Source organism: Drosophila obscura, unplaced genomic scaffold (assembly GCF_018151105.1).
Source record: "Drosophila obscura isolate BZ-5 IFL unplaced genomic scaffold, ASM1815110v1 contig_208, whole genome shotgun sequence".
In the NCBI taxonomy this organism is placed as follows: Eukaryota; Metazoa; Arthropoda; class Insecta; order Diptera; family Drosophilidae; genus Drosophila; species Drosophila obscura.
In genome coordinates, this window is record NW_024542799.1 from 1,032,169 (window position 1) to 1,058,364 (window position 26,196).

Sequence of the window (26,196 nt, forward strand, 5' to 3'; positions counted from 1 at the left end):
AGGAAAGAAAACAAACACAGGCAAACGAGCAAAATTTGATATAGTTGATTGCATTGTTGTCTGCTGGAAGATGCCTCGGAAAATGAGGGGCTGTGCAGGCCACTCCCTCAGAGACGGAAAACTTGGCTAAAGGCAGAAGAAAAGCCTCTCTTTCGCTGCCTTTCCCGTGGTCCACTGTAGCAGCTGTAACTGCATGAAATACTGATACCCCACGCTCAATATTGTCGGTAAAAAATGCGCTCGTTTGTTATGAGCAGCTGGCAGGCAGGCAGGCCATATCCATATAACCAGCTAATAATAAGGAGATCCGATCCACATCGACCAGCACTAGCCGCCACTAATCAATCTCGCATTTCTCTGTTCTACTATTGCAGCAGCAGCACCACAGCCACCAACCACCAACCACCAGCAACCCCTAACAGGCACAGTAACAGGACCATGTGAAGCCGGGTGGGCCACGCATAAAGTATGGAAAACATATCAAAACATTTGCGATTCAGCAGCTGGTTCAGGCTCCCACTAATAGGCTGACGACCAGGGTATAGGAAATTACCAGGAGGCCAGGAGTGGCAGAGGGTCCAACAGGGTACAGGCACAAAAGCCAACATGAAAGGACATTCGAAACCGAATGGGGCAGCTGCTGACCGCAGTGGCTGCCGCATCGTGGACAGCGACAACAGCCATGTCCACGTCCATGTCCACGTCCTGGGCCCGGACCATGGCAGGGGCCTTCTGTTATTTGTGCTGACAGCGCTGACACTAACGAGCTTAATAATGCCCACAGAGCAGTTGACAGTGGCGCCAAATGGAACCTCACAGCAGCAGCAGCAGCAACTGTTACAGCAGCAGCAACAGCAGCTGCAACAACTACAAGAGCAGCAACAACTACAAGAGCTGCAACAACTGGAGCAGCAATTGCAACTGGAGCTGGACTACAAGCACATAAATGGCAATCTGGTGGCAGCAGTTGACTTCAATGGAACACTGGCCTTTGGACGGCCACCGGCTGTGCCCCACCAGTACCGCAACGGGAGCGGCGGTGGTCTCTTTCCGGGCGTCGACTGCAGCAAAAGCAGTAACTACAGCAGCAGCAACAGCAACTTCATACTGAAGCTCATCGCGATGATACTGTACGCGGCGGTGTGCATCGTTGGACTCTTTGGCAACACCCTGGTGATCTATGTGGTGATGCGGTTCTCCAAGATGCAGACGGTGACCAATATCTACATCCTGAATCTGGCCATAGCCGACGAGTTCTTCCTGATTGGCATACCCTTCCTTCTCTACACGATGCAGGTGGGCAACTGGTCCTTCGGGGACTACATGTGCAAGGCGTATATGGTGAGCAGCTCCATCACATCCTTCACCTCGTCCATCTTCCTGCTGATCATGTCGGCGGACAGGTATATAGCCGTCTGCCATCCGATATCCTCGCCCCGCTACCGCACCCCGTTCGTGTCCAAGCTGGTGTCGGCCTTCGCCTGGATGACCTCGGTGCTGCTGATGCTGCCAGTCATTCTGTTTGCCAGCACAGTGCCAGCGAAGAACGGGCTGCTGACCTGCAACATCGAGTGGCCGGACACCCAGAACTTGGACTCAGACACCACATTCATACTGTACTCGGTGGTGCTGGGCTTTGCCACGCCGCTCACCTTCATTCTGGTCTTCTACTGCCTGGTCATCAGGAAGCTGCACACGGTGGGGCCCAAGCACAAGAGCAAGGAGAAGAAGCGCTCCCACAGGAAGGTCACCAAGCTGGTGCTGACCGTGATAACTGTGTACATCATGTGCTGGCTGCCACACTGGATCTCGCAGGTGGCCCTAATCAACTCGGTACCGAATCCGTGCGGCGCCTCACGACTGGAGCTGGCAGTTTTCCTGGTCTGCGGCTGCCTCAGCTACTCGAACTCGGCCATGAACCCCATCCTCTACGCCTTTCTCAGCGACAACTTCAAGAAGAGCTTCATGAAGGCCTGCACCTGCGCGGCCCGCAAGGACGTCAATGCCCAGCTGCAGCTGGAGAACAGTTTCTTTCCCAAGTTCGGCAAGGGACGGCAGTCGGAGCGGCTAATCGGTGGTGGCAACAAAGGGGCCAAGGCCGGTGGCACGGCCAAAAAGAGGGCACTGGCTGCAGCGAGAAACAACAATGCACCGATGACCACCACCACAACGACCACGACAACGGCGGGAACGGATGCGGTGACCTCTGTCCAACCAGCAGTTCATTATGCTCCTGCCGAGCTACCAGCGCCATCCAACAGCGGCAATCCTGCCACTCTGCTGGTAGTCAATGCCGAGACCAACAACTGTAAGCCACCCGTGCTGCACACGGACTTATAAGAGCGGGCCCAGGCTATGCCGCTGGAGACGGTTGTGTTTATAGCCAGAAGATGAGGGCAGGCCGACATCGGAGTGGGCGTGAGCGTGGAAGTGGAGCTCGATAGACAGCTGACAATGCAGTCCGAGCTTCTGCTTTAGATTAAGCGTTCGTTCTCGATGGATACTGATATTTTATATTGATAAAGCAAAACGATGCGAAGCCTGCGATTGAAACCTGGTGTGGAAACGATTATGCCAGAGAGTCGATTATAATTTCGTTGTTATTTCCGTATACTTAACAGAACTTTACAGCCAGTAAGGCTTCGGTCAGAGATAGTTTCAATACTAAAATATTCATCTTAAAAGTACTTCAGATCAAAGGACGCAAATCAAATGCAAATCGCAGTCGCATCGCTTTGCCGATCAGATAAGTTCTGCATAAGTGTGTTTGTGTGTGTGTGGATACCTTTAATGTCGTTTTCCAATTTACATACTCTGCTAGAATAAGGTTGAAAATCTTTACAAATAACGTGATGAGTGTGGGGCGGCTGGTTGTGGAGTACGAGAAAGTGAAAATAGTGGAACATAACAAGTTTGGAGTGTTAGTTCGGTAAGCCAAAGATTTGATCTTAGATTTCAAGTTCCCTTGGAATTAGTACGAAATGAATAACTCAGAAAAACGCGCAATAAAAAAGCCAAAAATATCAAAAAACCCAAAACGAGAACCCAAAGAATTCCAGAAAGGCAAGTAATTCCATTGGAAATAAAACGAACAAAAAGTATTCGCTGCAACAAGAAATAAAACAAAAAAAATCAATAAAAAACAAAACAAACCCTTTTTCAATTCGAATTAAATTGTAAATGTGATTGTAAAATAAAACGAAAATGGAAATGGAAAAAATTCGGAAAATGTAAAGCAAACAATGTGGAAAATTTGCATTACAATTCATGACGATAATCTCTAATGAAGTCTAATTAACCGAGTGCATTTTAATTTAACATTGGAACTAAATGTTTTTAAGCCTCTGCATTCAATAATCGACTTAAATTAATATTAAATGAATACATTAATAAAAACAATAGATACAATAAATATTTAATTAGCTGACAACAGAACAGTCGAATAGATTCTCCCCCGAAAAACAAACACACACAAAGTTTGTTTGTCTTTCTTGAATGCCAGAATTTATCATTGACTTGGATATTGTAAACAACATATATTGTAAATCATAGCTGAAATAATCTTTGGGCACTGTTGGGTGAACTTTTCCCCCGCCCACCCAATGTACACGAGTATTTGTACTTTTGAAAATACAAAAAAAAACCTAGGCTAATCAGTGTTTACTATTAAATTATGATACATACATACATACATATACATACATTTATGTATTGTCCACAAAAAAAAGCTACAGGTAAACGAAAAATGTAGACAAACAAAACAAAACAAAAAAGATACATCTATATGGATACATTTTCCAATTTTAAGTGTAACTTAATTGAAGGCAAAGAAATGTTGCTAAAAATACATTAGGTGCAATTTGAGCGCTTCAAAAAATGATCAAATAAAATAAACATAATTTTAAATGAATTCTCGAAACTCGTCAGCCTTTTTTTTCTCCTTCAAACGATGCTTGTATTGTTGTTTACTTTCATGTATAATTTCATTTTGTTTATATTGATTTTAATTGTTCACTTAGGACTCGTTAATGCATTGTACGACAAAACCCCAGTTAAAAGTGAGTAAACAAAGGATTTCCTTTTCAGCAACCATAAACAACAACAACAAAAAGTGGCAATACAAAAACAAGAAAACATTTTTCATGCTTCGGCCAATGTAACCCCCCATTTACAACATCTAAGTCTCAAGGCAGCAGTGAGGCTGGGTTGGAAAACTGGACTGGAAAATGCAATGAAAAAACTAAAGAACATATAAGGAAAGCTAAACACAAACTGCAACGACATTTGGTGGGAAGGAGTACGGCAAAGAAGTGACAGTTTCAGCGAGCAAGGGAGGCGGGCGGCCCGAGGACAATGACATTCCGGGCATACTGTAAATCCAGTTGACCAACCAAATTGAGAAAGTGTTGAGAACACACAACGCCAAGGACAGAGAAGTGCTTGCCAGTGTGTAGTTTTCCTACTCGATTTCATTCGCACTTAAGGAGTATCGTGGGTGCGGGGCATATTGATTGTCTGGGGAAGTTTTTGGGTTATGGACATCGCTCCTGCATGCTGATGCACTCCGCCATATGCCAGGGAGCCTTGAGAGTTTTAATAGGAAACTGCAGACGAGGACGAGGATGAGGCAGACACATCCCCGCATTTCCATCAAGTTAAAGTTTAAGGTCAAGGTAGAGAGCAGCGCAGAGCAGAGCAGAGCAGGGAAGGCACTTAGAAGTCCGTGTACGTGTGCAAGATGGGCCAGGCGGACAAATTATAGCCATATTGATGGAAAAAACTCAGCTGTCAGTTGAATTATGAATACAGTTCGAGGCAAGGCTGCCTGGGCCCCGCCCCTCCTTCTGCACCCACCCATTTGTGTTCCAGCGCTCTCTGGAAATTTTCAAAGTCAAACGAGTAACAGATTTACGAGTAGGTATACGAGTACTATGTATATGTCTGAGCGGACCGACTTCAAAGCGCTGCCCCACCGCCCATTTGTGGATATTTTGACCTAATTTATTTCTGGCTATACGAGAAATCAAATTAATGATTCGCACTTCATAAATTGGGCAATGAAAATGAACAGATAAAAAGGCGCCCGACCAGCCCACATTTCAGCTACGCTTTTCTTTTCTTTTTTCTTTTAAAAACTAAAAATACATTCGAGTCGCTTTATAAATACATTAGCACCTCAATACGACGGATAATGGTGCTGCTGGCCAAGCAAATACACAGATTTAGACCGGTGGAGACTCTACAGCTGTTCAAATAGTATAATTGGATGTAAAATATTGGAAAGAAAAGAACAAAACAAACATTTAATTGCAATATAAATGGCCCACGAAATAAGCCAACTAATTAAACAGGTTGCTCGCTTTTTTGCCTTCTTTCTTTAGGAAAAAAGCTTCGACTGAACATTATACGTGATAATGTGAATCAAATATTTTGCTGCGTTACAATGTAGCTGCATTGATGCGGGTATTTTAATGAATCGTGCCATTGGCAATATTTTGCATTGTTTGGTTTCTTGTGTAATCGAATCACATACACATATGTACATATCGTTATTGATAATCTTTTTGATTTGACTCTCGGGTCACAGAGCGATAAGAACTGAACGAGACGAGTTCCACACAGTATAGTCATCTTTGCGGGCATTTCGCTCGATTTGCGATCAGTTTATTTTAAAATTCGCCACCAGTAAGACGTTTCCCGACAGCAATGAAAGTTATTTCGATTATCCTGCTACTGGCAGGATTTTCTACCGTACAACTGTTCGATTACAACAACGAAGGGAACTCTATTGATTTTTGTGGGCCAGAATGCTTTGAGAAGCTGAAGCCCCTGCTCGACACTGTAGTGGCTTTGAAGCAACGTTGCGATGAGTATGGTGCACAGATCGAGACATTGAACCAACAGTTAGTGGAACTTCGCGGTATGATGGAGCTGCAGGGCAAAGACGATCTCTTTGCCGAGCTGAAAAGCGACCCATTGCCCCAGGACACCCCAACTGAAGAAGAGCCCACTCCCATCAGTTCCACCACTCCCACCAGTTCCACCACTCCCAGATGTTCCACTAGCCCCACGTATGCTTCACTACCCACTAAGTGTGCGTCCTACGAGGAGTCCGGAATACACCAAATCCAAGTTCCCGGCAGCGAGCCGTTCCCAGTGTACTGCGAAATGGTGGAGATGGACGAACCCGCCTGGATTGTTGTACTGAAGCGCACCAATGGAGAGCAGCAGGACTTTTACAGAAACTGGACCAGCTATCGCAATGGCTTCGGGGACCTGACCGACGATCATTTTTTGGGCCTCGAAAATTTGCACAGTCTGACAAGATCCGTGCCCTACGAGCTGCTCATACAGCTCGAAGATTTCAGTGGCAACGAACGATATGCTCTGTACAGTAATCTACGGATTGGCAATGAGCATGAGAAATATAAACTGAGATCGTTGGGCGAGTACTCAGGCAATGCCGGGGAGGCAATGAGCTACCATCTGAACAATGAGTTCACAACCTACGATAGGGACAACGATGGATGGGGCAAAGGGAGCTGTGCCAGTTACTATGGGGGAGCCTGGTGGTATGGCTGGGACGCCAATAGGTGAGACATATGCATCTCGGAATCTCAAACTTAACAGCATTCCATAATTGTTCGCTTATCTCATTCTCAGCAATCTGATGGGTCGGTACAAAGATGGGCCACAAAACGACTGGACCGGCATCTGGTGGTTCCCCTGGAAGAGTTATACTTCGCTAAAGTCGGTCAAAATGATGATTCGTCCGGCATACTACACTTTGATGCAGGACTAACAAATCGAAGTGCTCCTAATTTGTAAAAGAAACAATCGAATCAACGAATAAATATACGTATGTATTTTGTTCGTGCTGAAACCTTCTGTGTCAGCGTTGAACAATTTCCCCCCATTGACACTTGCAGTTTTGAAGTGGTTGTAAGGAGGGAGGGGGACAGGACAGGATCAAAACCTTTTCTGCTTTTGCGAAAGAAAAAAACAGCAACCAAGGAAATGGCGCAAATTTTGCCACCAAATTGAAAAGTTCTTGAGCATTCCGTGCCACTTCCTCCTCCAATTGGGCTGTGGCTTTCGGTTTATACTCGTATTTTATGATTTTTTTTTTCCCTTTCACCATGATTCCAGATTCTCGGCTGAGCAAATTGAAAGTTTTTCGCCAACAATTTTTGTTTTGCGTCCAATCGAGCGTTTGGCATTTCTGCATGCGGTGGTATAAACTATTTCCAAAGAGCTGCTATCGCTGCTGCATCCTGCTTCTGCGTCTGCTTCTTCTCCTGCTCCTGTTCGTGGCTATAGCAAATTGCTCAAAAGTCGAAAGTCATCGAGTCGGACAGTAAATTTTGTAAGGAGCTGTTCCTTCGGTTTACTCGCAGTAATTGGGACACAAAAAGCCAGCCGGACGATTCCTTCCGAATCTTTGGCTTCGATTTAAGAACGGCAGAACGTAGCCGATTTCCGTGGCATTCAGAAAACAAATTTGATAAGCCATTGGAGGGGTTAAGGCAGGAGATGGGGCGGCCACCGAGTGATTGATGATTGAGTCAGCAACGAGAAAGTATTGACAGCGATGGATACAAAACACATTGTGAATAGATGAGGGATACATGAGGAGTTGTGGATGCCCTTTCGGTAAGGATTTCAAGAGATTTTGCTGCTCAATGTAGCAATAATAATAATAAACATTTTCTATTATTTTGTTAGATTAAGAACCAACAGTCCAACAGCCTCAAACTGGTGAGTTTGCCCCTCGTAGGAAGTACCAAAAAAAAAAAAAAAACCCCACGACAAACACGCAGCGGGCATAAAAGTCAAACTCGAATCGATCAACATTTTTGTAGCATTTTTTCGCAGATGATGGTGATGATGATGAGGAGCCTGCGCCCCACTCCCGGTCAGGCAGCTTCCGTAAACAGCGCCACATGCCACGAGATGAGCTTCCTACTGCTGGACTCTTTGGCCATAAAAACGCTTGAAATATGCTGCTCATATACATATGTATGTACGGGAGGATATATTGTGTATATGGATGGTGGCGTCACATAAGAATGAGCCGGAAACACAAAACGTACCAGCAAGGACGAGTAAATAGCTAGCCAGGGGGTAAGGCGCTCAGCACCCAGCAGTCCCAGCCCAGCTCCAAGTTGCCACGAACTTGGACACTGGCCATCAATTATATCAAGTGGGAGCTGCCGCTGCCGCTGCCTGCTGGCCGTTGGCCGTTGGCCGGTACAAATTGAAGGCGTAAATTACCCCCCGCCCCCCGGCGAGTGTCCGAGGAACTCAGCTCAAGTGGCAGCAGCCCCTCCTTTGCACTACTTTCTGTCCGAGTGGGTGTCAATTGTGCTTATTGAAAATTATAGCACGCTGTCGGGACTTAACTAGTAATAGGCTTTAAAGACAAACCAGCACCAACCCACCCAACACGGTGCCCGCTTTAAGTTGGCCAATTTCCGCCAAGGCTAAGCCGTAAAAGCCAACTATAGCCGCCGCTATCCAGGAATCGCTTCTCGTCTCGAATTTCAACGCCCTGAGATAGCATCTTAATTACCCATCCACACACACACACACAGGCACAAAACCCCCACACCCACACAGGGAGGGAGCGATGACAGAGAGTGGAAGGAAAGTCAATGACCTGGTCTGGATAACCCACCCGGCAATGGTCAGCTGGCTCCTCAATATTACCAACGCAAACGGCTTTCGGGTTTTTGTACGCAGGCCCCCCCATCAATGGGTATGCCGCTGAGACGAGGGGATGTCATGTTCCTGGATGGCTATGTAACAATTTGCTGGCGAGGAATCTGGACATCTCTTTGGTGAGTTTATCTGCAGGGTATATCTGACTCGTATCACATTTGGGGCCTCTCGCATGTCTGTCCCTTTTTCGTTCTTGCTTTTTTAAGGCGACAAAACAATAACAATTTCCTGTTAACGTAAACTTTTTGGGCTCACACTTCCGCTTCCTCTTGGACTTTGTTGCCATTACCACAGAAGCAGCAGGCAAGCCACATTAATTACACAAAACACACACCAGGATGGAAATAAAGGCAGAGAGTGAGAGGGACAGAGAAGAGAGAGAGAGGCAGAGAGTGGGAAAGACTCACCTGAAAGACTAGTTCGTAGATAGAGGAATACCTGGACAAACATTTGTGGACATTAGTCGCCTATTTTTGGGTTCAGCCGCAGCTGGCTGTCCGGTACTTCCACGATTCCTGTCACCATCCTATCCTGAGACCGCGTCCGCGTCTGCACCCTCCCCTCCCCACTCACAGACTACATTCCGGAGTGTAATTTGAGTTTGTGGTGTTTGCCCCGCTTTTATTTATGTTTATTCTGTGCGGCCATACTCTTAGTTATTTATGCCTCCTCATTCTCATTTTCTCCACCACTCTTCCTCTCTGTTCTCTTTGGCATTCATTCTTTTGGGATCCTTGGGCTATTTTTTTTCCGTTTCTCTTTGTCTGACGACTGACGAGCATTTCATTTGCTGGCAATAATTGTACGCCAAAGGTCTTGGTCAGAGACCTCAAAGATTTGTCAACGTTTTGCACCGAGAAAAACTCTGAAAAAAGTGGCGGCACGTGTTTTACTTTTCTTTTAAAAAACACTGCCCCAAAATGTTGGCCAGGTGTAAAAAACCTTATGTATTTGTTATGTTTTAATGGTGTGTTTACTTGCACCAATGTTGTAGTAATAGCTGCGCAATCAAATTATTATAATTTAAATATCATTTCGACAGTGAATGAAGAAATGAATCCGATCAATGCCAAGTTACAAAGATATTTTAGATGGCTTGTGCAATTGACAACTTTGTATGCCTTTTACTGCCAGATTTCGTTAGCGGAATTTTTACATACTTTACCCGAAATCCCTTTCCCTTTATACAAGTTGGGCAGGCTTAATCACTAACCATACAGTATACTGTATAATGTAATGTAATTAAATGTTGACTCTCTCTCTGATTTTCTGTTCCCGTGTCGATTCGATTAAATAAAAATGGAAAACATTGTGGTTGAATTGGGTCAAGGCCACTAGCCATACAATATCAGGTATCATATAGGTATAATTATAAGCAACGATTCAGGTCCGTTCATGTTCGATTAATGTGAATATATGTACATACATATGTAAATATGTATAATATTTAACTAGTGGTCAACCTCAGATATTGCACAAGTTGTCATCTTCCTTACATTTTTTTTGTTCTCTAAGCTTTAAATTATAAGCCATTCCCGACAGGGAATAGGATCTATCCGAATGATGTATCCACAAAAAAAACAAAGAAGGGGATTAAGGTGAGGTGAGGCCTCATTTTAGCAAAAACTTGTCGAACCGGAAAAGAAAAATATGCAAAAATAAATGGATATCCCTTATTGTCAATGAGCAGAAGCCGAGACCGTCCAAGACCGACAGAACGGTACCAATGACCGGCCCGAATGATAGGCCATACTTTCCGGCTTGGCCATTAGTCATTATTGACACATTCTTTCCGCCTTTTTCTAGCCCCAAAGCAGCCTCCCCTGGCTCAGAGTCGTTTTTTCGTACTTGTTCGCTAGTTTGTTTATTCTGCACAACAAATCGAAACGAAAGTCAGACGCTGTTCATGTCCGTGTAGCTCCCAAGTGATATTTCCGCTTCGGTTAACATATTGTTAACGTTTTATTTTTTTGTTTTTCCTCCTCGTAAGCATCCTGGCATGAGGTGGGGTAGATGCGATTGACGGAAGGGAATGTGACATCAACTTTGGGAGATGATGCAATGTTTCATTGCCACTTTAAATTCCTACATAAATTCTACACAATTTTTCTATTAAGAAAATATTTCTCTAAGGAGACTGTCTCCCTGGTTTCCATTACTACTTCTCCCCAAACACTGTGAGGGGTATTCTAGCATTCTCCTTGTCCCGGATATTGTCGGCATTGGAAGTGCCAAGCTAAAATGGAGGCAAAACCCAGCACCGGACGCGAGCCGACAGCTTGGCTACGGGTACGGATATGGATAGGGGCCGGTTTCAGGTTCGTGTGCGGCCCTGTCTGGATTACAGGTCAATGATGTATGTTGTTAACTTGCCAAAAAACAGAAGAGCAGAGCAACAGCAGCAGCCTCAGCCTCAGCCGCAAATGACTGTCGAGATGAATGGACAGTAACAGGAGGTGGTGGCGGAGCAGACTTTTCTTTGGTTTTTCTTAGCGGTCAAGTCTTTTGATGTTTAATTAACAGGCTGCATACTGTAGCGTAGAGGAAGGGACGTTAATGAAGCGAAGCGGAGGGTGGCAAGAAGATTTTAAGATACAAATTTTGCGGCAGAATAAAGAGTGAATCGATAGTTTAATAAAAGGATGCAGAATATAAATAAAATATTTTTCATATAATTTCTCAGCTGTGGCTAATTTTTTTAAATTAATTACAGTTTCAGTTTATTAATTATAGTATCCTTCAATTTCCCAAACTCCTTCTCTGGTTCAATTAATTTTTACATCAAATTCTATGCATGCTATTTGCCACTCTTGTTGTTTTTTTTAATCCCCTGTGAATAAAATAAAATGTTTTAAAAGTTTTGCTCGGTGTCAGAAAACTGTTCCTGCATGTTGTTTTGGTATTCCAGTCGACTGAGCTAGCGAGTCATGTAGATCTAAAATAAATACCAACCCAAAAGGACCTTTCCAGAAAAGCTGCCAAACAAAACGGCAACGAAGTTCCAACGAATTTGTGTAACAAAATAAGAGGGAAATACAAAAGAAGCCGCCAAGTAAACACAACTACAGAAAACCCCAAAAAGTGCTGTAAAATAAACCAATGGAAATTCCAAAACAATTGCCCAGTGGGTAACTTTATTTAAAGAGGGAAAACTGATAAAAACAAAAAAACTCCTGAGCACCAAAAGGTCAGAGCAATCTCAGTGGGGACTCTCCGAGATTCGCTCGGTCTGCAGGTTTCGCAACATAGGAGAGAGCATCGTTTCGATGGAGATATTTTACGTAATTAAATGTACATCTGGCAATGTCAAAATAATAATTACGCTGACAGCATAATGAGTCCTGTCCCTGTCCGTGTCCCAATCCCTACCCCCCGTACTGCTACATTGTTACCTGGCCGAATGAAAATTGATTGAGGCGCAGGGAGAGCAAAAACTGAGACTGAGACTAAGGCTGAGGTGGAACTAATTGAATTTGCCAGACGCAAAATTAGAAAATAGGTGCGTGAACGGCACTGAGAAACTGGGGAAGGGAAAAGGCGTCAAAGTGCCAAAGTGCCAAAGGCCGCCGGCGAAGATTCGTTTGATTGCTTTGGTTAGCAATTGACTTTGGGCAGAGCAGGAGCAGGCCCTTTAACGGGAAAGGGTTTTGGTTTTAATGGGTTGCAAGACGAACAGGTCAGGCTATGCAAGTTTGAAGTTCCAGGCACAGAAGCAGTGCAAATATCCATTTGCCAAGGCAAATCACTTTTAAGTGAGCTTTTAGCCTTTTGCCTTGGAATTTATTAACACGTAGGTACATCACTGAACTCATGGATAACAGACTGAAATCACTTAAAGTAGTACTACATGTGTGCATTGGGATTATGTTTCCATTGAAACCACTGGGGATTGATAGAGCTCTAAATGTAGCTCTATCACCGATTTAAATAAACAAAGAGACTATAATTTGCGCAAGTTGATAAATAATTTGAATATTTACGACAACGATTACGATTCATTGCCATTTCCATTTGAACCTTCTTGATGCAGCAAATTTGAGGAATATCATGTAAAACCCCACTCCAATATTCATATCCATGGCATCCCAAATAAACCAAACGAGTTTCGAATAATTGAAATTTGATGTGGCATTAGACTCAGCTCAGCATTTTCATTTCAATTCCGCTGTGAATGCCGAAATATTTATGATTGAACGTACTGCTCGATGATAAGATTCTTTGCATTCGATGCGATGGCTGTCCCATATCAGATTTCGATTAGTTGAAGGCTGCCCACAAATATGAATCGAAATACATTTTTGGTTCGTTCTCTGCCTGATGGGGACATGCTTGAAAGTGCTCCTAAGAGCTCAAGTGGGGGCAGGTTCAGGAACAATAACTAAAGGAATCAAATGCAAATACCACAGCCTTCTTCTACACATACACTTGCACCACATACAAATTCTGATGGAGAAACGTTGGCAGAATAAATGAATGAATGAATGGACTGGTTAAATATTTGATGTTGGGTCTTGTGATACTGTCAAGGAGCTCAGATGCTCGTTCAGAAGGAGATGCAGGAGTGGCACCTTCTGTGTGCCTGCGTCTGCCTCTGGCTTCAACACATTTCCCACTCGAACAAAGGTAAACATTTTTGCATTAAATCTGCAACATAAAGTAAAAAAAAAAAAATCCAAAACAGGAATATGGCAGAGGAAGCTTCTCTGCTGCTGCTGCTTCTGTTGCTTGTTGTTTGAGTGCTAATGAGCTTTTGGCTTTATTGAATCAACAGAATAACCGAGAGACAGAGTGAAAAAGAAACTAAAAGCCCGACAATTGTGTGAATACAATTGGCATGGCACAGCTTTATTAGTTTTTAGTTTTTTGCCTGCAGTTATAGCTTTTAAATGGATGGGGAGGATTTTTCCGTGGCGGGGAAACTAGAGCTACAGAGAGGGGGGAGAGGCAGGGACCTGAAGTGGAACTGGGTGCATATCCTATGTATCCTATCCATTCATTGTTTTGACAAACATTTGCTGAACGCGACGGACGGCAACTTTTAAATAATAATTGAAAATAAATAGTCGAGTGGCCAATGGAGTGTCCATGTTGAGTGCATACAAATTGAAATGTTTAGAGGCCAATTTGATGGCTACAGATGGTGTGTGGGAGTGTGTGCGAGTGTGAGTGGTTTTCCCGCAATCATTTTCTCCTTTTCACAAGGAGAAAATAAATCCATCTTACTGCACAGAGCTCCTTAAATTCCAAACAAAATTCGCCAAAAATAAGCCCAAATTAAATTCACTTTAAATGTACAGCAAAACTGCCATGAAACATTGTACATATTAAAGGGCCCATCGTAGATTCCATTTTATAGAGCAGCGGCGACAACTGCCCCATAACAAAGCAGACCACACAAGCCAATTTGTGGCCTAAACTCTGCTGCCATAGACAAGAGTCACACCTCCTAGTCACCCATCAGCACACGCCCAGTGCTAGTCCAGGGCAGGCCAGGCCAGGCCAGGCTCACACCTGCCACCTGCCACTTCACGTGCACCGTAAATTTGCGGCAACTTCAACTCATTAAAAGTGGAGAACTGGTGGGCAAAAGTTGCGTCAACCCGCAGCACGTTTTATGTAGATATTTTTTGTGGACAATTCGCCCAATGCGGAATGCAATTAGGAATCGCCTCGAATACACTCGGGTACATGTGCATATCTGTATCTGTGTGCCACAGCATCCGTCCGTTCTTTGCCGCTGCCCTGCTCCGAGTCCTTTGCCGTGGCATAAATTAGCAGTCGGGCACACGGGAGCACACACACAACAATAATAATTACACAGAAAGTTGCTCACTAAAATTAAACATTAAATTTGATGGCAACAAGCGGCGGCAACTTTTTAATTGTCTCTGATACTTCAAATAACGGCAAGCAACCACAATGCCCTACACACAGGTGGAGAAGGTGGAGGAGGAGGAGGTTGTGTGCCGTGTCTCGTCTGGCATTCAATGACTTAATATGCGGGCAGGGGTTATCCATTCAGATATATATTATCAGATATAAATGTAACTTTATTCGAATCTGCTGTCATTCCTCTGAACACACACACACATTTAAGCCATGTGGTTAACCCTGAACACGTGTTTATATTGACACAACCCTGAGATATATATAAACTTAGTCTGGCTGCTTCCCTTACATATTTTCCAGACCCTGTCCCCATCAGTCAGTCACATGCACAACATTTAACTTTTTAAGTTTTATTGTAATGAAATTTAAGTCAAGTGGCTCCCGAGCTGACATTGATAGACAGTTGGCCGCGTCGTACGCCCTAGGGGGGGGCCTGGAGAGAAAGGGAAGAATTACAAGGATAAGGAGACATCTGTCCCAAGCTGCTGCTGCTGTTGCTGCAGTTGTCGGAGCCATGTACATTGTACATGGGTGCAGTCTGCAGGTCTGACAAGCCTCTCTTCAGGCCCCTCCCCCACCTCAACCTGTCAAAGGGGCCACAGCCACTCGACACCCAAAGTGGCATAAGTAAACGCTTGCAACGCGTGGCAGACAACTTGTTTATGGTGGCTGCAGAATGGTTGCCTATTCAAGGGTTCGTTTATTAATTAAGTGCTTGGCCAATGGCTTTGGCTCTGTGAACCGAAAGGGGCCAAACGACTTGACTTCGCTGACACGTGCCTATCGTGTCCGTAGTCTAGACTCTAGACGGATAACAGGCTGAAGATATTAAACCATACATAATTAAATGCACTAATAAATAATTGAGTAATTAAATATGAAGTTTGTATTCTAAGTGTATTAAATTGACTAAAAAATTTAATTTCAATTTGAATATTCTACGAAAAAAAAAAAACAAAAATCATGTTCGACTGACTAAAGTTATTGTTTTTGTCATGAATAATTCTGGCGATGAGCCTCGCCCTCAACATGTCGGGGAGGGATTTACTTTGAACGCTCATTAACCATTTTTGGGGCTGAGTCTTTACGTTGTGTCTCGCTCTGGCGTCTAGACCAATTAATAATATTCCGTGTCAAGTGGAAAATTAGACAAAGCACCGCCAGAATATTCGCACCAATAAACCAAGTGAATTCTTCTCTCGCATTTGTTTCATATTCAACGGGGGGAAAAAAAAAACTGAAAACTGAGCCAAAAACCAAAAGCCAAAAACCAAAAACCTTCTTCTTCGTGTGTCGTGGCCCGAAACTGAGATTAATACGGAGATTACAGCCAAGTCGGAGACGCGTTATAATTAGTAGAGACCAAAGCGTAGCTAAGTAAATTGAGCTGTCATGAGTGCTGCAGGCGGCACGAAGCAGAGTCCTTGAGATGGGTTCGCTTCGCTTCGAATCGGTTCGAGTGCCAATTCCGTGTCAAGGTCTGGGTCATCTTAAAGACTCTTCGTGTGCCATCTACAAATTGATGTGACCAAAATGTTGGCTCTCCATTCAAATAGTCGGGCAACTGAGGAGCAATTTTTAGCCACAAACATCACAATCTCACCCCACACCACAGTGGGCCACAGTGGGCTGAAATCGGCCGGCTGAGAGCCAAACTTCACTGTTTGCTACTGTTTTGGGGACACTTGCGCCACAGTGCCCCTCGCGGGGCCATGAAAATTGCGTGTAATTGCTGTCGGAAAAGCGGAAAACTCCGCCTCAGTTACTATGAAAATGGCATTTTATTTTCGCTATGCTCCGAACTCAATTAGCTGCCGTGCGTTGCGTAATTAAGTTGTTTCTAACTGCTGGCTGCCACGGCCATTCACATTTCGATTGGCGCAACTGGGGCACTCCCACCAGCCTCCCCTCCCACCACTAGCCACCCTTTCTCTTGGCCAGTTAGCTCTTTGGGCACCTGGAAATGGCAATGAAAATGGCAATGTATGCAAACATTTTCAGAAAACGCTTTGGCTTTGGCTTTAATTAATTTATCACGTGCCGAAACTTCCGTTTACTTCCCCCGCCCGTGTAGCCACCATCCAGGGAGCCGCGTAATTAATTGAATTTCAAGCGGAAGAGCCCATAAAAGTTCCACACGATGCGCCGACGAACTTCTTCAGCCTTCAGCCAGAACAAATGTTATTCACTTGGGCCAAAAGTTAAGCTTAAAAATTAAGTTTCCATGGCCTGGAAAAAAGGAAGGAGGAGCAGGGAGCAGGCAGAATATCAGCTTACGCATAATGTTAACCCACCTCTAGACGGCCTCACCTCCTGGCGGCTAATTATATTCCCGTGTAAACGGAAGAGCAACGGACCGCAACGGCTCCGGGCAGCCGTGTAATGAGTCAGCGCGGATTTCTGCTGATCAGAGGGCCAAAAAGTAGGCGACTTCGCACATGTGAGGACATCCCCTGGAACAGAAAGGGCCAAACCTAAAACCTATTTGGAAACAGACATAATCTAAAGGTTAGGGTTCACTTACGACAGCGCACCAGGTCTGGGAATATTTTCTTACACAAGTGAGTGCCGGAAGAACCTTGATGCTGCAGAGTATAGAACCAGACGGCACCCGATTAAGGCGTATCAATTGGCATAAGCCAATTTCATGGTTTATATCATCTCGCGTCTGGAACTCGTATAAAAAGCGGATTCAGATCCACCAGCACATCACCTTCCAACAGCAGAGATGAACTTCGTGCAAGGCAGCTTATGGCTCTTCCTGGCAATAATCACCATTGCCCAGCGACCAACCGCAAAGGACATCGCCTGCGGACCAGGCCGCTGGTATAGCGAGATGCGTCAGAGCTGTTTGCCCTTTTAGAAAAATGTCCAACAAAAATGTCCAATATACAAAGACAAAGTCAGTAAATAGACGATAATCAGCATATTCAGCCTGTGTGTGTTTCCATTTGTCCCTGCACCACAAGACAAGATTATACAGACAGCGTAGTGCAGAGAGAGTTCGGCATGGAAACAGCAGTACTCTCCAAATGGGTTTTAAATTAGGGAGAGTGAGGAGATCGAGGAAGTTGAATCTGTGCAGTACGTTTCGACTAGCGGAACCGGTAACCGGTAGAATTTAGTGCAAGGGTTTGGTATGTCCATTGCCGAAAGGGAAAAAATGTACACCAAATGTTCAAAATAAATTAGGTACAATGGCAAAGACGGTAAACAGTTTCTTAAGAACATTCAGTCTGTTTTTCGTGCTTGTTAATTAATAAGCCTGAACAAGCAGAGATTCTACAAAAGACGACGGCGCCTGGGTCCCGCGACCTGCCACAACATTTTACGGCTTATTAAATTTGCAAGCAGCAGGCAGCAGCAGCTACAGCGCAGTCAAGCAGCCAAGCCAACATCAACATGTAGAGACATGTGAAGACTTCTCGGAGCCTCTAGACTGTTGCCCCAGTAACGTGCACACCGCACCCGCACCCTGCCCACAGAGCCGACAAGCCGATGATGTTGCAACTGCTGCCGATGATGTTGATGTTGCTGTTGCTCCTGCTGCTGCTACTGCTGCTATCGCTGGGTAAAAAGCTGCCCTATCTCCCCGCTACATAATGCAAATTAGAGCTTCCGTGCAGGCAATTCCATTGAGGTTGAATGCGGGCTCTGAAAATGCCCCACAAAAGACTGCCGCATACACGTGCACTGAGGCAAACACTCGTAGTTCTTCCAAGAACTGAGCTTCCGCAACGAGTGCTAAGGAATCTGTCAACATAGAGGAGACTTAAAACCAGAGGCAAACATGTTTTCCTTTCCTCACTTATTACACAAACTTCTGCTAACATTTGAGACTGATGTTTTGATATATTTTTAACGCATTATTCTCCTATTTTTTTCGTGCAGTGAACTCGGCTGCCATACACATTTTTATTCCAAATATTTACTATTATCTTTGGTCAATCTTTTGACAGCCAATAAAGTGTTTTTCTGTTTGCAGTTTGGCAACAAAATCAAACAAGAAAAATGTTTTCTGGCTGCGAAAAAGTTTTTGCTTGATTATTTTTGGTACAAAAGCAGTTTGATATTTGTTGTGTGCAATTCGAAACGAGAACTCGTTTATTCCCGTATTTGCTTTCGATTAAATTTCAATTACAAATTGTGGACCATTGTTTTTTTGTTTTCAAGCGGAAAAAATATATTTATTCAAATAAATTTCCCTTCACAAATATTGTAGACACACCTCAAAAAGGCTGCCATCAACGGTCGATCTAATATTTAAACTACTGTTTTATGGTCATCGACAAATGTCCAAACATTGACAGCTATTATGACAGCCTCCCCCCCTTGAAAACAGAGCCTTCAAGCTGCCACAAATTAGTGCGTCATGCGAGTGGCCTCCAGTTCGAACACATCGCTTCCCCTTGCACCATGGCAGCATACAAACAAAACATAAATTTTAACGAGCTTGTCAGACGGATGGACCGGACCATCGGCTGCCCATTGCGTTGGGGGCGGGGCGACTGACTCCCATTGACTGCGATGGTAATTGACTCTCTGATGTTTTGCTGTCGAGCTGCTTATCGCTTTGTTGTTGCTGTTGTTATTGTTGTCGAACGAGTCTAATAAGAGACATGAGATCCATGAGAGCCTAATTGTGGTGAATCAATGAGATGCTCTCTTCGAAATTTATTTTACAGATGGTCACACTACGTATGGGTTATATGTACACCCGAGTTAAGAGGAGTTTTACCAGTACCCACAAAGATTATATGTAAATGTAGAGTTTCGAGTTTCCAAAAACACCTCATACCCCTGCCAATAACTCCATGCTACTTATGCAAGCCCGCAGCACACTCTTTTGCATTATGCCACAAAGAAATGTATATTTATCGCCCTATCCTTCCATTTTTGGTACATTTTTCAAGCAAATATTTGGACAACCATTCTACTCTTTCGAAAAAGTTAAAAAGAAAACTCAGCCCATTCCCACACACACACACACACACACACACCTATATCAAGGGCATACACAACGTGTGTCAGCAGAAATCAAACAACGTGACTTGCCAAAGAATCTCCCAGAGAGAGTCTTTTTGTTGATTTTTGGAGCGCTTAAATTGATTACGAAATGTTTCAGCCTTAACAGACAGTGCTCTCATAATTATACCCTAGCCGAGGGTAGTCCCCTTACATTTAAATGCATTTTAATTCGTAGAAGAAGTTACCTTTTGAACTACCAGAGAGCTGAGGAATGAGTTTCTCTCTGGAAAGAATGGCTGGAAAGTGGATGGACATTGATAGTAAAAGAACAAAAATGGGATAGCTTTTACTAGACTATATATGTATAACAGTGCAGAGTATTCGATAGCAATCATGAAACTACACAGCTGCTCCTTCACTCGTTTGCTTATTGAAAATCGGAAATTTAATCCGTTTACTTGGCAATTTGGGGTCTGGATGTGTATTGTGACTCTTTGGTTTGCGGCTCAATCAATTTAATGGCAGACTCGTGTTAGGCCTTGTCGGAAATCCAGTTCATAGATACATCCACACACACAGCAGCACCATGGAGTGAAGCACAAACATCCTTTGGCTGGCCATAAATCTGCATGCGATATTCCGCCGATTTCTGTTTGATTTTTTTATGTTTTTTGCAAGAGTGCGCCGAGAATTAAAAATTAATTAAAAATTTTACTGCAGGACAAACGAATAAAATGCAAACACTCATATTGATATTTATTCGCTGGTGGCATTTAATTAAATTGATCGATTAACGCTTTGTTGCATCTTTAATTTGCTCTTGGGCCTGCAGTTTTTGTTAATCCATTCCATTTGACATACTCTGACTCATATCAATTGTTAATATCGACCGAATAATCCTAACAAAGTTTAACAAGAACAATTTGGTGATGCAATTCTTGGGGCCTAGTACCAGAAGCCCGGAGCTACCTTCACTTCACTCATGGAAACAAAATCCATTTTACTTATTGGTGCGCAAATACACTTCATTCGTTCATTTGTAATCGAAAGCGAAATACATTTATTTGGGTTAATCAAAATCCATTCCTCAAATGACCGTTATTCATCATGTCTGTGCCATCAAACTTATGGGCGAGCGGCGATACAGAGAACATAAAATATGAAGCGAGCATATAAAATATGCTTGTGCACACAGATATAGCAAGATAGTCAGATATTCCAATACATCTGCGAGTGTATGTGGTGTGTATGCATATGAAAGCAGCAAAACTTTAACGCGGGAAACTTTAAATGAGAACATCAAACGAGCAAAAGGCAGGGGGAAGAAGGCAGCCAAGTGCTGGGTGCTGGGTCCTGTATGCGACACAACATTCAAAGTTTGTGGAGGCGGAAAATCCATTTATCATATCGCTTCCGTCAGGATCTATATCTATGTGTGTGTGTGCATGGGGCTGACAAGTGAAGAGACCTGAACGAGAGCTGTAAAAGTAACCAAAGACATTTGATGTGGCGATATTTACATGACAAAAACTGGCATCAGGTGAAAACAAATGATTACAGATTTCAGCTGGCATTTGCCATTGAATCGAATGCACAGAATGTGGGGTATATATATATATATATATAGTATAGTATAGTAAGAGATATCTGTGCATGAATTTACACAACGCTACATATACATATGCATGTATCTATGTGAGCGTGGGGGCTTTGTCTTCATTGTTTGCATATGATGATGATAATGATGACGACGATGACGATGTCTATGCTCTGGGATCATCTCTATTCTGCTTATGTGCTCATTTCTGCGTGAAAATCAGCCAAGATACGACGACAATGACTGGGCCACTCCCCCCACATGGTAAGTGGGTTACACATGTATGAATATTTATGTCACAGACTGTGTTCTTATATTTCTCCCAACAAAATGGTAGGCCCTCTCAATGGAATGATTTGCACCACACAGCTGTGCCATAAATTAACCAAGTTAAGCGACAAACTCGAGTGGATGTTGCAGTGCAGAAATTGTGTAAATCTCCAAGCAGAGAATCTGTACTTTCAAATTAGAATTTACGCTGCCACGAAGCACAATCGAATGCACATTTATAAAAATGCAGAAGCCTGCAGAATGTTAATGGCGATTCTCAGGGGTTATAATTGGTTTTTTTTTTCCTATCACTGGTGCTTGTAATTGGCAAATCAATGTCATTGCATTACGGAATGTCAGCCAAAGCGTTCAAAATAATTTTTGCCCCCATGCCCTTCCGTTCAACATTAGCAGCCACGCCCATAAATCACCACAAAGTGCAGCCGCCACTCTCATGCCACTCTTAACATATTCAACTCCTGTCGCCTGTCGCTGGCCAGGTCTGTACTTTTTTTTTTGGATCTGGCCTGGTCATGGTTGCCGCCACAAGCCACACAAACATCCATCGGAAACATGCAACAAATTGTACAATAAAATCTCGAAAATCATTGCATATAAACGCGCGCAGAGAGCAAACGGCTGTCACTGCGGCTAACCAAATAAACACACTATCGAAACCTATATCCATAACCCCCTCCACATCCCTTCGGTATTCCAGTCGTCAGATATTGAAACCGAATGCAAAAAGAATCGGGTGCTTTAATTCCATTTTGACAATTTCCTTTTGGAATAAAGTTGGCAAAGAAAATGCAACGACAAAGCTGTGATGACTTCTGCTAGAGAGTTTTCTACAGAGCAAGTGCCTTGCATAGCCACTTCGGCAGTGTGATTTCCCTTTTTTAACTATTGCTCATTATCAGCAGGCGATTAAACAAATGCTAGACTGGCAGAAAGACAGACAGATAGGGTCGTGATTGTAAATACTAATACATACCATATGCTGCATACGAGTATTTATTGAATAATCTGCCCATTAAAATGTTCAAGTTCATTCCGATTAGAGCACAATAAGCAGTAAAAACGCGCGGAGGAGAGAGCTCAAGATGAGATGCTCTTTTTTGCCAGAGCTGAGACTTATAGCTTAGAACCGATGTCAAGATGCTGTTATCTGTTATGAAAACGAAATAAATATGTGTATGTGCCTCTTGACTTGCAGCTCCGTTTCTCTTGGCAGTGGAATTCTCTGTATGTGGATGCAGGCCATGACCAAAAGGGTGGCAGTTGAGTTTTGTAAAAAAAAGAGTTTATTTAATAAAAATTTTTTTTTATTTATTATTTCATTCATATATTCCATTTATTAATTTAAATTTAATTTATTTAATTGAAATACGCATATAATAATAATAAATAATAACAATAATAAATAATAATAATAATGAATAATAAATCCAAGATACAACTAGAAATAAACTAGTTTAAGAGCTTTTCATAATTCACAATCTAAAGCACAATCGAAATAAATAAATGTAGCTCAACAAAATCATAGAAAAAGCTTACAAACTACATTTTTTCAGCGCTTAGTAGCCATTGAACCAGCAGGCAGGCAGGCAGATACGGGAACACTGTCGAAAATAAATAACTGAAACAAATTTCAATGAACAACCAACGACTGATTAGTTCAGTGCTCTGTCTGTTGACAGCGCTGCGGTTAACCAACGGCTACAATATAGGAGCCACCAATAGCATCAGCAGCATCGACAGCAGCGGCATTCCCGGCAATGGCAGCCTGGAGGCGCTGCCAGAGGTTCATGGCAGCAAATTCTTCTACTTTGGATTCGGCAGCAACATGCTGGCCCAGAGGATACACATACAAAACCCCACTGCGAGGAGGGTCGGGGCAGCCCTCCTGGCCGACTATCGCTTGGACTTTGCGCGTGAGGGACCACGCTGGAGGGGAGCTGTGGCCACAATTGTGCCAACACCGGGCGAACACACGTGGGGCGCTCTCTGGGAGATCGATGTCAGCAATCTGGATGACATAGACAAGTAAGTAGATCAGAAATGTATGGTGTATGATGCCGCAATAACCTCTTAACCTACCTGTGCAGCCAGGAGGGCGTACATCTGGGCATCTATGAGGCACTCACTGTGTACGTAAAGCTCCGCGATGAGGAGACTGCCACCCCGGCACGTGCCTATATGCTGACCAAAGCCCACCAGCCGGAGACCAATCTGTACCACATGACTCCCGATGAAGTGCCCCAGGAGCGGCAGCCGTCAAAGACCTATCTGCAGTGCCTGGTCAAGGGGGCCGTCGAGAGTTCGATACCCGAAGCGTATGTCATTCGGTTGCGCTCCATCAAACACAATGGCAGGGTGGCCAGCAATCTGGAGGAGAGGCTGGAATTGCAGGATGTTATTCTTCCATAATCTGATCAAATAAATTGTACCAAATTCCAGGGGCATAGCCGATATTTCTCAATAAATTACGAGTTTTAGCGCGGAAGATAGACACCAGTGGCGCCGTGCCAGAAATAGCGCCCGTTTTCCGAACTATGAAAGCACAAGCGCTTCTTCATATATTAGCCAAGACAATATTTTCAGCCAAGTTTTTAACCCAAAAAACCAAAAAAAATGCCAAATGTTTTTTTTTTGTTTTTATGGTGAACGTTTTTTTTGCAGTATTTTTGTTCTGTTTTTCAAGTAAAATTTTTTTAATTTTCATATGGTATTTTTTCAACATTTAATAGGGAAAAAACAAAAAAAATTAAAAGCTCTTCTTAAATTTTTACCAGTTAAATATTTAATTAATGCCAGCTAAATTAAAAAAAAAATCAAATCAATTTTAAAATGTAATTTTTACTGTAAAACTGTGGAAAAAAAGATTTGTTAAAGAAAAAAAAAAAATCCGTGCACGCTTCGAACCGAAGACCCCCGGATCGGCAGGTCTCGACTTAACCCACCGAACCACGCTTTGCTTGATTTTGCTGTGCATAATGCAGCATTTATTCCAAAATGGCGCAAATAAAAACAATTTCTTTAGAAAAAAAGGTAATCCAGCCCAGCGTTTGAACCGAGGGACCCTGGATAGAACGACTTGACTTATCCTACTAGACCACAAAAATATGTATATAGATGAGTGGTCGGCACACACACGTATACGTGAGCGGCAGCGCAGCAGCAGCGCCTTTTCCTATGCCCATGTCTTCTTATCTCATTTTCAGTCAATTCGTTCCCAGCAGTGCGGTGTGATGTCGTGTATCGTGTAAACAAGTGTAATTAAGTCAAAAATAGTCTAAATAGTGACAAAAAATAAAGTAAAATAAACGTTTAAGTAAATACATGAATAACAAAATAAAATTTCGCTTAATAACACGCGAGTTTGCAATTGTGAAATAAACAAAGAAGCTTTTCGAACAGCTGGCAAGTGCTGTGCTTTTTTCCATTGAAGTATTGATATATTGAAGACGGCAAGTGGGCAAAGCTTCTTTGTGTTAGTCAAGTTCACAACCATCCATACACTTGACGAAATTACTCACGTTAACCCAGTCCAAAATTTCAAAACTATCACTTCTAAATAAATTAGAAATTAGCAGAAAATAAAAACAATTTTAAATTAAGCCATTTATATCATTCAATTTAATTTAAAAACAACTCTTTCTCTTACAGCAGCAACCCAACTACATACTACTATTCCTTTTGGCCATGGCCTGCAAATTCTATTATTTTGGTTTCGGCAGCAACATGCTGGCACGCCGCATCCACATACAGAATCCCACTGCCAAGCGAATCGGAGCTGGCAAACTAGAGGTAATCTGGGCACTCGTACAAGCTAAGGAATCTTTGCTAATATTCCCAATATTCGTCACAGAACTACCGCTTGGACTTTCACACAGGATCCAAGAACTGGCTGGGCGCTCCTGCCACCATTGTGCCCACAGCTGGAGCCCATGTCTATGGCGCCATATGGGAGATTGACATGTGCAATCTGAAGGATTTAGATGAGTATGCAAGCAAGCCTCGATAAACACTCTAGAAGTTCCCCCCATTAAGTTACATTTCTTTCATTTCCGCAGCCAGGAAAGTGTGCCCGATGGACTGTACATTCCGATCAGTGTGCCAGTTCTCTCACTGACCAGCAACACAGACATCATCTGCCGTGCCTATCATCTCACCAACCAGCCCCACATGGAGGTACATAGGCAGAGCGTCCCTCCACCGAGTATTCCCCTAAATCGACAGCCCTCGCAGACGTACCTCAAGGTGCTGGTCAAGGGTGCCCAGGAGACGGGCATACCCGAGGACTACGTCAAGTGGCTGAAGAGTCTCAAGCACAATGGCAATCAGGTGGAGACGATGGAGGAGAAGCTGGAACTGGACAAAGTGCAACTTTCTTGATACCCCAGGCTAGAGATGCATTTACACATATTTTTGCAAGACTTTTCAATAAAAGTATTGTAAAAAAATCAATGAAATCTTAGACGAGCTGCTTGCCCATCAGCGTTTAGCACTATTATCAGTGCTATAAAGTAATCCCTAAAGATATACGTATTGATCTTGTTATCTTCAAGTTGGAGTCTATTTTCGATTGTGTTCTTCAAAAGAAAACCTCTCCTTTCGCGTGGAAAAACTTTGTCCCAAAAACGGAATTTAATTAATTTGAATCACTTATTTATGATGATTACCAATTTCCTGTCTGCAGCAGCCAATGCCCTTTCAGACAATGGCCGCCCAAGAAAACAAAAGTTTTC

The 26,196-nt window shown here is 43.3% G+C and overlaps 4 protein-coding genes and 1 long non-coding RNA gene across 11 annotated transcripts; 4 read left to right on the top strand and 1 right to left on the bottom strand.

Annotated features, from left to right (window-relative positions):
* The first annotated feature begins 396 nt into the window (after positions 1 to 396).
* Positions 397 to 3,901, top strand: LOC111070929 (somatostatin receptor type 2). Its single transcript, XM_022361986.2, has one exon. The coding sequence runs from the start codon at positions 607 to 609 to the stop codon at positions 2,338 to 2,340; it is 1,734 nt and encodes a 577-aa protein (XP_022217678.2). The 5' UTR covers positions 397 to 606; the 3' UTR covers positions 2,341 to 3,901.
* Positions 3,902 to 5,662: 1,761 nt separating this feature from the next.
* On the top strand, positions 5,663 to 6,920 carry LOC111070931 (fibrinogen-like protein A). The gene is made up of 2 exons (XM_022361988.2): positions 5,663 to 6,593; positions 6,664 to 6,920. The coding sequence occupies exons 1-2, from the start codon at positions 5,707 to 5,709 to the stop codon at positions 6,800 to 6,802; spliced, it is 1,026 nt and encodes a 341-aa protein (XP_022217680.2). The 5' UTR covers positions 5,663 to 5,706; the 3' UTR covers positions 6,803 to 6,920.
* A 9,708-nt stretch (positions 6,921 to 16,628) lies between these two features.
* Positions 16,629 to 17,173, bottom strand: LOC111070935. 2 transcript variants are annotated; one of them, XR_005968056.1, is made up of 3 exons: positions 17,135 to 17,173; positions 16,921 to 17,063; positions 16,629 to 16,839 (listed from the first exon to the last, which is right to left on the bottom strand). It is a non-coding gene; the product is annotated as an uncharacterized LOC111070935 (long non-coding RNA). The 2 variants fall into 2 exon arrangements; XR_002607442.2 differs by having other exon boundaries at positions 16,921 to 17,084.
* A 5,846-nt stretch (positions 17,174 to 23,019) lies between these two features.
* On the top strand, positions 23,020 to 23,907 carry LOC111070934 (gamma-glutamylcyclotransferase). Its single transcript, XM_022361990.2, has 2 exons — positions 23,020 to 23,491; positions 23,554 to 23,907. The coding sequence occupies exons 1-2, from the start codon at positions 23,100 to 23,102 to the stop codon at positions 23,873 to 23,875; spliced, it is 714 nt and encodes a 237-aa protein (XP_022217682.2). The 5' UTR covers positions 23,020 to 23,099; the 3' UTR covers positions 23,876 to 23,907.
* Positions 23,908 to 24,661: 754 nt separating this feature from the next.
* On the top strand, positions 24,662 to 25,902 carry LOC111070869 (gamma-glutamylcyclotransferase). Of its 6 annotated transcripts, none has more exons than XM_022361893.2 (4): positions 24,662 to 24,762; positions 25,115 to 25,255; positions 25,317 to 25,450; positions 25,522 to 25,902. In XM_022361893.2, the coding sequence occupies exons 2-4, from the start codon at positions 25,151 to 25,153 to the stop codon at positions 25,841 to 25,843; spliced, it is 561 nt and encodes a 186-aa protein (XP_022217585.2). In that variant the 5' UTR covers positions 24,662 to 24,762; positions 25,115 to 25,150; the 3' UTR covers positions 25,844 to 25,902. The 6 variants fall into 6 exon arrangements, with proteins under 6 accessions (XP_022217585.2, XP_022217582.2, XP_022217583.2 ...); XM_022361890.2 differs by having other exon boundaries at positions 24,673 to 24,915; XM_022361891.2 differs by having other exon boundaries at positions 24,679 to 24,915; positions 25,118 to 25,255.
* The last annotated feature ends 294 nt before the right edge of the window (positions 25,903 to 26,196 follow it).